Here is an 11263-nt window from a genome sequence, read left to right as displayed (position 1 = left end):
CTTTCAGGCTAAAACGCGAGAACACTTTCTCACAAAGCTCCATCAGAAAACGTATTTCTCTAACATTGCAGTGGCCGCGCAAGCGTCAGACACAACAAAGGTACACAAGAATTACATTCTGACCCACGTGTGCGTGTTTGGGCATTTGCAGTATGTGTGCACATTTTTGTCCTCAAGTGCGTCAGTGGCGTCAGGTTCTGCGCCAGCAGCAGGGCCCTCCCATGTGTCCAGGCCCCGCCCCCTTCCTGTGTGTCAGTATAAAACCCTGGTCCCCTCTGTGCTCACTCACTCAGCCCGAACACTGGAGGAGCCAAGCTCAGCGTCCTCAGTCAGCATCTCCTCACGCAGCATCTCCTCACGCAGCATCCTCTAGTGCAGGTAAGAATGCAAAACTGATTCTGGAATTTGTCTTGTTAGTCGTTCCCAGTTTTTCTATTGCAAGACGACATGTTGGTATGCCGTAGGTTCTTTTAAAGGAGTTTTTTTTTTAATTTTTTAAAATCACTTGCCTTTTTTTGTCTTTTATGTTTCACAACACACAAACAGAAATTGTAAATTTAACCTGAAAAGTTGAGAGAAATATGTGTCATTTTTGAAATGTTACTTTTAATTCATTTGCTTAATTTACTTTTAATTGTTTCAGTAATATATATATATTTTTTTTACCTTTGACAATACATGTTTTTTGTCCCCCAGTTTCTTTAGTCCACTGAGCTTAAACATCAAACATTTACTCTAGAACATGTAATACACAGATATGTGATACACCCCTAAAGTGTTGAAGTATGTTAAGGACAGTACAATTTCAAATATGTAATAATGAATGAGTGAATAATGAAAGATGGCTGATTTCAAACAGTTGGGGTTATTAAACTGTTAAGGAAAGAATGTATAGATATCAGATTATGACAGTGGAATTTTGTTTCTTCACTTAAGTTTCACCTGAAGACGAAATGTACATATAATACATATGTGTGCATATATAATATTAGTATACATCATAATTACTGTGCATGTTAAGTTAGTTGTTATTGTAGTATCATAGGCAGGATTCTGCTGATTAATAAAAGTAGAATCAAAAAGTGCAAATTAGTGTCCATAAAAGGCTAAATATTCATCTTCGTGATGGTGTCTTAAATTTTCAAAAAAAAGAAGAGAAATCCTCCTTTCATTTCAACATCATCATTTTCATTTTTTTGAGGAGAGGGCTTTCACACACATTACAGTACCACATCATTACCAACCCACTGAATAATGAATTAGTGACAATGACCAGCTGCTAACAGGAATTACATTAGCATCAGGAGAATGGCTGTTTATACCACCACTGTGTCAGTTTAAACCCAGTTATTTAAAGGGATTGTTTGGATTGAGTTACAGTGATAGAATTACAAATACATAATTTTTTTAGATATCATTAAGAGTGGGGAAGGGGGGGGGGCAGCTGAGTAAAGACAGAGGTCCACGGAGAGCTCTGTGCTGTAACAGGAACATCGAGGCATTCAGAGAGAGAGAGGGTTTGGAATGGCTGAAGATTGAAAGCCTCCGAGCACCTGCTGTTGTTGGTTTCATCTAATCTGATGATTTGCTCTGGAAGAATGTCCTGGCATAAAGTATCATTCATCATTATTAATATGCTGCTTTGCCAGGCTCTAAGATAAATACGGTTTTGGAAAATTAGCAAATCAGTCTGACAAAGGTAACACAGCCATTTGTGTAGGTTTGTTTTCACTAAACTGCTCATTGGTAGAAAGTACAATGTAAAATCTGCAGACAATGTTGATTATTTTAGGACATGGACAACATTATTGATTATGATTATGATAATGAGGGCTCCAAAAAAAAATCATTTCAAAACGATCGTTCAAAATGTGTGTTTTGGGCCCTCTATATGAACGAGAATGGATGAAAATGATGAATTAAAAAAACATGATGTCATGATAACGTTGACTCTCATGTGAACCCTGTTAAAAAAACATAATTGTTGTATTTCCTTTGGTATTCTGCCGTTGCTGACAGTGTACATTCATCACAATTACATCACACACCAACTCTGCTGTGTGTGTGTGTGTGTGTGTGTGTGTGTGTGTGTGTGTGTGTGTGTGTGTGTGTGTGTGTGTGTGTGTGTGTGTGTCAAATACTATATGGTTCTGCCACTCTGTGACAGAGTGAGGGAGTGTAAAACAAGAAAGACCAAATGATGTTGCCATAGATTGCCAGCGGAACTATCAAAGGTTATTCCCCCCACACACACACTTAACGATGTATTGCTGCTTTCTGCATATCCCACATTGCCTGTGATTAACCCTTAACGAGTGGAGGGAGACAATAAAAAAGAGCAGTGGGTAATGGAGAGAATGGCGAGTGGCCTATTTGGAAAATCATCACATTAGTTTGGGGGATATCTTTACTTTGTTAAATCCCCCCCCCCCCCCCCCCCCCACCCCCCCCCCCCCCCCCCCCCCCCACCCCCCCCCCCCCCCACCCCCCCCCCCCCCCCCCCCCCCCCCCTCCCACCCCCCCCCCCCCCCCCCCCCCCCCCCCCCCCCCCCCCCCCCCCCACACCCCCCCCCCCCCCCCCCCCCCCCCCCCACCCCCCCCCCCCCCCCCACACCCCCCCCCCAACCCCCCCCCCCCCCCCCCCCCCCCCCCCACCCCCCACCCCCCCCCCCCAACCCCTCCCCCCCCCCCCCCCCCCCCCCCCCCCACCCCCACCCCCCCCCCCCCCTTCTCTCTCTCTGCAGTCATGAATGTAGGCATCTGTGTGTGTGTTCTCTTGGCTGCTTTGTCCAGTGGTTCCCTGAGTTTGCCCTCACAGTCAATGGTAAGACACAGGCAGACAAACATTGCCACACGCACACACACGCACACACATGCACACACACTCAAAGTGTCCTGAAACAGTCCTTGGTAAGACATAGGCAGACAAACACTGCCACACACACACGCACGCGCACACATGCACACATACACACACACGTACACACGCACACACACACAAACACACACATACACACACACACACACACGCACACACACACACACAAACTTCATTAAAGATATAATACACTGAAATCCTTGACAAACTAAATTTCAATTTTTGATTTTTAGATCTATTCCTCGTCTGTTTTACTTGACTCATTCTCGTTCTGTATGGTCACAGAGAGCTGAGGGTGAGGCTCCAGTGTCAGACAGTCTGCTGCCTCCCCCCTCCCCCCACCACACACGGCAGGCCCGCTCGGCTCCAGCGCCCCCCTCAGGGCACCTAGGGTACCAACCCCAGGAGGACGGGGACGCTCGGGACAGCCTGAGCCAGCTGCTGGCCAGACTCATCTCCAGTAAAAGTGAGCGGTCGCACGAACAGCATGAGATGCATGGAAAGTTTAACAGCAGCAAAAGTCTTTCCCTTCAGTCATTTCACCTCATTACACTCCTCTCGTCTGATTTTGCTCTTGGTCTTGTTATTTCTATCTTCCCAACATCCATCCATGTGCAATCTGCTGTCACTCATGCTGAGTCTTCGTCCCACCATCTGGCATTTCCTGCCTCCCTCTAGCTCTCTCTCTCTCCTCTCTCCATCTTTGCATACCTCCTCGTTGTTCCTTCCTCCTCCTCCCCTCGTCTCTCTGCCTCTTTACCTCCCTCTCTGCTCTCTCTGTCACCATGTGTCTCTGTTTCTCTTTCAACTCTGTGTGACTGGGAGACCTGCTGAGCTCTCTGGTCTTAGAGAAACACACAAACACAGTAGTAGAAACAACAGTGGGATGGGTACTGCAATCACGCCTGTGCCCAGCCGAATGTCATCTTCCTGTCTTCATCACATCACCAGTGGGATGAAGTGTGTCTCTGTCTCCTCCAGGCTCTCCGTACCACACCAGGTCCTCCGTCAGCAGCAGAGCCAGCGGTCTAGCCCCCGGCCACAGAATAAAGGACAGAGATTACCTCGGCTGGATGGACTTTGGTCGACGCAGCGCAGAGGAGTATGAATACACCTCCTAAAGGCATGTCTTGCTTTTGCCAAAATCTAAATTACAACCCCCCATCACCGCCTATAAAAGCCCCTAAAAATAATGAGCCCTTTTCACACTGCACTTACTGTAACCAAGAGCGGACTTGACTGGATTCTAGAATGAGTTTAGCATCATAATATAAGTAAAGAGGGGGAAAATATTTCAAAGGGCAAACCCTGCAATCTGTGGACGAATCTGTGAATCTCCATGCACAAGTTAAGAGCACTTTCCAAACCGCTCCTCGAACACTATGTCAGAATTGTATATATATACAGTAAATACGCAAAAATGTTCAAGGAAAATATTCTATATGTTGGAGGAAATTCTGTGGAAAAAATGAAAACCAACCACTTGAACAGGAGAAAAGTGCAGCACTGAGACTTTTTGACAGGTTTTAATAGTTTTTGGCCAACAATGGAGGTCTATTGCACAGAGGAGACGTTTCATTTCACTTCACTCTTGGTATTGGTGTTAATAGGATTTGTTGACAATAAGGAAAATATAGAATAGCTTATACAACAGCTCAGCGGACTGGCTCTGAGGTCTTTGGGTCTCTGGGGTTTGACTTTAAATATCAGTATCAGAAAGTGACAGAAGTGACCCTACGTAGAATTTGCCTTGGCATACATACACAAACAAACATATTAAACATCACGAAGAATAAACAATAAATACAGAAACAGAGACAAAAATAAAGAAAACAGCTGTAGTAAAAGACGGAACTTGTTCCTTTAAAAATGAATTTAAGCACTATTCTAAGTGTCTTAAAACTCAAATGTATGTCACCCAAAGTATTGTTATCGTGTCTCATTTGATTGACAATTCAGAATGTATCAAAGGCCTTATATTGGACTTCAATGAGCCACTTAGGTGTCTTTTTGGAAAATTGGACCAAAAGTGGGACTTAAGTCTGGAGCTTTGATTTGTACCTTAATGCATTACGCTACCTGCAGCCCAGAGCTTCAATTCCCTTCAACTTTACACAAATTCACCAGAAAACATGAGCTACATTACATTACTTTAGGCCTACCTGTGTGGAGTCAGTAAGGTTGTCTCTAAATTGGAAGAAAAGGGGCTTAAACAGCACTAACCCCGCCTGCTGAAGGCCCTGGGCTAAAAACGTGCAGTGAAAGCAGAAGGTACGTCTCAGAAAGCACAAGGTGGTGTCTACTGTATGTAAGGTCACTGGGAGGCTCCCTATCATCGCATAGCGGACCTCGGTGAAGGAAATAGATATGAGCAGAAGAGGGTTTTGTTCATAATGAAAGATTATGTATGTATGCACTCTTGAAGGTTAAGTCTCTGTGATGAATAAAATGTTCCTACCAACTTTCAGATTCAATTGCATTCAAAATAAAGCTCCATTTTCCTCTGATGTCAGCAAGAAAACAAAAATGCCTTTGTTTGGGATTATGATGTTATCATGTTTATTATTATGTTGGTGGCCTTTCATCTAGCCTCTGCCTGCCATGTCTGTCCATGGGTTTCCTTCCACACATCAGTTGGTGTAACTCATCAGGACTACATGAAAGCCAGGACATTATCATTAGTGTCTATTGTTTACACAAATCAGGCTTTTTTCCAGGATTAGCACTTGGAATAATGAGCTAGTTTTCTGAATATGGTATTCAATTAATCTAATGCTGTTTTAGAAGTGGCTCTGAAACACATCTTAAATTATTTTCATTTCATAAGTTAAAAACATATTAGCGTCAGCTATCACTGTTTGTTGGTGGTTGACTGAACAGAAGCTGCTGTAAAGAGCCGCTGTCCTGCTGGGAAGTGAAACTAAGTTTTAATACAATGCAGAAAGTAAGGGAACACCTGCATCGGATTTAAATCCACTGCTAAAGAGGAGCAAAGACCCAAATGTTCAAAGTGAGGGCTTCTCTGCCACACAGCCGAATAAAGCTGCTGCACCCCGTTTGCAGAGAAAATGTAATAAAATCAAGCTTTTAGTTATGCAGAAACACCATGTATCTGATGTAAATTTGTTTGTAAAACAGACATGAAGCAGTATACGTGTATGTGTATATCATTTTTGATTATTTGTTCAAAGTAAAGCAAAGACAGACCTTGATTTATCAATTGCTCTGGCTGGGGATTGAAGACAATACTATATTGATTTATGAATAAAACTCAACTGCCTTCAAACACACATCTTGCAGCATATTTTTCCACACAGAACACACACATTCCAGGTTTCTCTTCACCTCTCGAACCTGCTATGACGACCACTCTACAGCCACCAAGCTTGGTATAAATGAATCCTTTCTTCCACTGAGGGTACAATCTGACTGGTTTACAGACAGGAGATTATCTGATCTGCCAAGCTCACACACTAATTGCTGCACAAATATTCACACACTAGCAAAACAGCACAGGATTTAGTGTTGTAGGAAGTACTCAGATCCTTTACTTAAGTTAAAGCACTAAAACCACCCTGTGAAAATCCACTCCAATACAAGTAAAAGTCCTGCATTCAAAAACTCACGTAAAGTGCTCACATTACACTCATTTTTTTTAGTTCATAACTGCATTTACAGGTTGAATCAGAATAGATTTATGTGGTTACAATTTCAAAAAACACCATCTATTTGTTGCTGCACATACTGTAGCTGCAGCTCCTCTTTTCACCCTGTGTGTTGAGCTCTCGGTTTTAGCTACAGAGAGAGGCATCACACTTCTGTTCCATCTTTGTTGGGAGTCGCACATGCGCAGCACCCGGCTAAGCACTGCTAGCCAGTCAGAAGCAGAGTATGCTGGTGTGCCACGCTGGCAGCCATGCGAGCATTATAACGTGTTACATCATCACGTTCGTCACGGAAGTAAAGGCTAGACTACAACAGAGCTGTTTGGAGCAGTTAGTGAACAGTGTGTTGAGTCCCTCAGGGGTGGACTTTTGCTTTTCACCTTGTTAACATTATTTTACATATACAGTACATAAACAGATATGTAACACAATAAAGGAAATGGAAAAGGCCCAAAAGCATTATATGAGCACTTTAAAGTGGTTATTTGTAACTTTCAGTGTGTGTTGATTCTAGCGGCCGCTTTGGACACACCACACCTTCCCGTCGTAAAGGTCTTTACCGAGTTACCGAGCAACCGGGAGGTCATATAGATGATTGTTTTGCTCAGACAGAAAAACATTAATTTGCAATAAGAGAATACACGACAGATGCATCGTTGCATTTCATGTGTTGCATACGGTAACTTATTCTACTTTATCATGAGAGAATCCGGTTATCACTGCCACTGGGTCACGAACCAAAGAATTAATACTATTTATCCCAGTACCCTTTGCACTATGTTCCACATTTAAATAATTTGTATTGGTCTCTTCATTGCACTCATCTCTCTACATTGTTTCTGTTTAGAGCAGGGGTCTTCAACGTTTTCTAGGCCAAGGACCCCCAAACTGATGGCGAGATGGAGCGGGGACCCCCTAATTATATATATTGTATAAAATTGTGTTATATCAAACTGGTCCTATAGTGCCATGTGTGCACTGATGAGTGAAAGACATCTTCGGCCTCCATTTATCTTTTTACTAAAGTGTGTTGAATTCATGTTAATGTGTATTTAAAGACATTTCAATTAGGAATATAAAAAAAAGTCTAATCAACCAAAACTTTCGCGACCCCCATGCAGTACCTCCGCGGACCCCCTAGGGGTCGCGGACCCCCTGTTGAAGACCCCTGGTTTAGAGTATATATATTAGTGTGTCTATATTGTTTGTTGGGTTGTTTGTTTTGAATGTGTAAGCACATTGTGAGCAACTATGCTCCAAAGGAAAATTCCTCGTATGTGTCTTCACACCTGGTCAATAAAGCTGATTCTGATTCTGATTCTGATTCTGATTAGGAGAACCAATGTAATAATAACTTTGATTTATATCACGGACACTTTACACAACTACAGGGGGACAAGGGAATAGAAAATAGTAGACCAACACAAACATGGACTAAAAGGAAGAAAATGTCCACGCTAAATGGAAGGAGGATGGAATTATCATTCTCTATAAAATCATTGTGTTTGCAGCGTCCATGTATCTCTGAAGTCCACTTTCCATGGTGTCAGAAAAACAGCCAGTTTCAGCTTTGTGACGATGCTTTTTCCAGCTGATAAAACACATAAAACGATCACCTAATCAGGGTATCAAAAACATTCAAATTTAAAATCCCTAAATTCTGAAACACGTGGTTTACACTGGACAGGAGGGTCATTAAAACGTGTTAACTAAAAAGTAACTGGTAACTATAGTTACTACTATCTGCCTTTGGGATGTAGTAGAATGGAAGAATAAAGTTGCATGAAATCAAAATACCAAATTTAAGTACAAATACCTTAAACTTTGCACAGCACTTAGGTCAATGTACTTAGTTGCATTACACCATTGAACACATTTTTTTATGTGGTTGTTTCAAATTTCTGCATCAGAACAATGTAGTCAAAAGAAGGTGTACCAATTTCTGAAAAATACTTTTCATGCTTTATATATATGCTACTGTACTGTATGTAATATAGGTTACAGACAAACAAGGCCAGTGTGTCTTCAACATATAATGTAGACACACACACAATATACAGCTCGAAGAATGACATCTGAAACACACAATAGTCATGTTTACCGTCTGCCTGCCTGTAGCTCTCATACAAGAGCTCATGTGGCTAGTATTAACTCTGCTGCTGTCATAGCCCACGGACAAAGAGAGGACAGTTGCATATTCCCACTATGTCAGTGTCACACTGACTGTTTGGGTTGGTTTCAGATAGGTCAGTACACAAAGATCCACAGTAAAGACCAATAGCTCATGACCAAATTGATACCCAGGTGAACACAAAATAAATACCCAAAATATGACTACTGAGCTTTGGTACACTGAACGTTTACATCAGGTAGAGATCATGATTTAAGAGCAGACATAGAATGTACAGTAAGATAAAGAGAAGTGAGGGGAATAAGCTGCAATTACACTTGGAGTGTTTGACTCATTATTATGCCTTTGTGTTGAAATTAAGATATGTATAACATATTCTGGTGTTGCATTAAGACAAAGCGCAACGGAGGTAAGCACAGGAACACTGTGACCTAAAAAAAAAGCACCTTCATTGCATGATCACAATACCTTGCTCTTCACTGCCCCCATGTGGACACAGAGAAAAGTTCACTTCTGTCAGACATTTCATTTTGCTAACCAAAGAAATACAAATCATGGTTATATTTTTGATGGATCTGTTTATTTCTTCATTTTAAATACAATTGACTGCCATCATCCATTCTCTCTTCTGGTCCAGTAACAAATGAAAAGGGACACGCACACATTCCCACATGGAGCCATGTATGTCATACATACTGGGACATACCCCTCAACATGTTAAAAAAACAAGTAGATGACATGAACAAAATCACATCTGTGGTATAAAACTCCCAACAGCTTAAAAAACGCATTTCTAATTCCCATTCACCCTAAACCAAGCCATAGTGTTAGAAAGTGCAAGAAGCCACGAGTCCCTGTTTGTAGACATCTAATAAATCGGATACAGATCCAGGAGCAGCATGTTTAATTTGATTGAGACACTTACAGCATGAATGGTGTTTTCTTTTACACCCAGAAATTCTAACATTAAGGAAAACATCTGTTTGTTGAAAGAAGCAAAAAAAAATAATTATATAGCAGTTTTTGGTTATCTATAGGCAAAGACAAAAATGTTTGGTTACACTTTGCTTGAAGGTATCTGCATAAAAGTGACATGACCCTGTCATAAACATGTCATAAAACATACACAAGTCACAACTATTTATGACATAACGCTTCTTTTAGTAAGTATCATTTGGTTTTGAACACAGTCATGACACCCTAACTTGTCATGACTGTGTTCATGACAGCGTCATGACACTCTTGTGTAAGTACCTTCTAGTAAAGTGTTGCCAAAGGTTCTACACATGTGATTTGTGTCTTGTGAAAGATTGAAAAAACAAAACTGGTTCATCTCCTTAATTGCCTTTCAGTTCTTAAAACCAGGGACTAAATACCGGAGCTTAAAAGTGCAACAGAAATATTTAAGGTAGACATATACAGAACATATAACCATTTATTCCAGAACAAAATTTGCTTTTACCTGACTCTGTATTAGACATGTTTGGTCACCAGATGAATTTAAATTAAGATGAATAATGGATTATTTTGCATCCTCCCTTGTTGGCATTTGGAGACATAACATGCACATGTACATACATCCTTACATACACACACTCATACATATATTTACATAATAGTAAGAGTCCTGCAAACAAACAGCTGTCGCTTAAAACTGTCCAAACTCAAACATTGAATGGAATGAAATTTAAAGTGAGAAAAAGAGAAAATCATTCACAGCATCTCTATGGTGCTATTATATGATCAACGAACATTTGGCACTGTTTCCAGCATGGCTCCACTGGTCTGTTCTTCCTAACAACACAACAGTAAAGGTTTGACTGGCTGGAACTGGCTGCTTCAGTTGGTCTGTAATTTCAGCCTGACTAAAAACACTAAATAATGTGAACCCTTCTCAGAAATGCATTAAATGGTGAGGACTTAAAAAACAGGGTCATTTGGCTGGTGTGTTTACGATGGCTGCCTGGCAACGTCACTGTAGTCATAAATGGTCATAAACATACAATGCTCATGTGACCCATAATGTGAAATTGAATCTTGAACTGTGTGCAGATTAAACTGACAGTGGTCAAAGAAAGAAATTATAGTTACACCAGGAAGTGTCCAGTGTGGACATTTAGAGGTGGCATGATGGCTTAGAAACAGAGGTGAGTTTCGCACCAATTTATCCATGGGATTAAAAAAGAAAAACTTAGTGGATGGTTTAACTGTCTTTACTCTGTTCTGAACAAGCCAGTTCACATGTGAGCTACTGTCCAAAGCACAAGTCCTGCTGTTAGAGGTTGGTTATAAAAGTAAAAAGTCTAAGTGGTTGCAGACTGGTTATTGCTGGCTGATTGGACAAAATCAGCAAGGTGTGCGTGCGCTGCAACTGAAAGAAAAAGGGATGGTCTCATCGCTTTGTCCAGCGCACGCACGCACGCATGCACGCATCCACGCATCCACAAACAACACCATCATGAACTGTTGGCATGACTACACACACACTTCAGCTACAAGTCATGCGGAACGGTTGTCATGCACTTTAAATGTGCCTCACTGTTAACTTCTTCACATAATATTTGAAGAAACTATATTCATTCTAAAAAA

General features: G+C 41.4%; 2 protein-coding genes and 1 long non-coding RNA gene across 3 annotated transcripts in view; 2 read left to right on the top strand and 1 right to left on the bottom strand.

The window, feature by feature from the left end:
- Positions 1-206: 206 nt before the first annotated feature.
- On the top strand, positions 207-6160 carry ccka (cholecystokinin a). The gene is made up of 4 exons (XM_032518206.1): positions 207-378; positions 2745-2824; positions 3164-3344; positions 3860-6160. The coding sequence occupies exons 1-4, from the start codon at positions 222-224 to the stop codon at positions 3997-3999; spliced, it is 558 nt and encodes a 185-aa protein (XP_032374097.1). The 5' UTR covers positions 207-221; the 3' UTR covers positions 4000-6160.
- A 3072-nt stretch (positions 6161-9232) lies between these two features.
- Positions 9233-11263, bottom strand: part of mroh1 (maestro heat-like repeat family member 1) — a gene marked incomplete in the record, with an annotated part of 28501 nt that continues 26470 nt past the window's right edge. Inside the window, 1 exon segment of the mRNA XM_032518167.1 lies at positions 9233-11263.
- The window catches only part of LOC116690968 (uncharacterized), a 19301-nt gene continuing 17760 nt past the window's right edge, over positions 9723-11263 (top strand). The window contains exon 1 of the long non-coding RNA XR_004332402.1: positions 9723-9786. This is a non-coding gene — a long non-coding RNA (uncharacterized LOC116690968). The remainder of the gene's footprint in view (positions 9787-11263) is intronic.

Source organism: Etheostoma spectabile, chromosome 6 (assembly GCF_008692095.1).
Source record: "Etheostoma spectabile isolate EspeVRDwgs_2016 chromosome 6, UIUC_Espe_1.0, whole genome shotgun sequence".
NCBI lineage: Eukaryota > Metazoa > Chordata > Actinopteri > Perciformes > Percidae > Etheostoma > Etheostoma spectabile.
This window is presented reverse-complemented; position numbering and strand designations above follow the sequence as displayed.

Coding starts and splice junctions, on each gene's coding strand:
- ccka (XM_032518206.1), top strand. CDS start 222: ATGTGTCCAGGCCCCGCCCCCTTCCTGTGTGTCAGTATAAAACCCTGG. Junction 2,825..3,163: donor GTTTGCCCTCACAGTCAATG/GTAAGACACAGG, acceptor GTATGGTCACAG/AGAGCTGAGGGTGAGGCTCC. Junction 3,345..3,859: donor CAGACTCATCTCCAGTAAAA/GTGAGCGGTCGC, acceptor TGTCTCCTCCAG/GCTCTCCGTACCACACCAGG.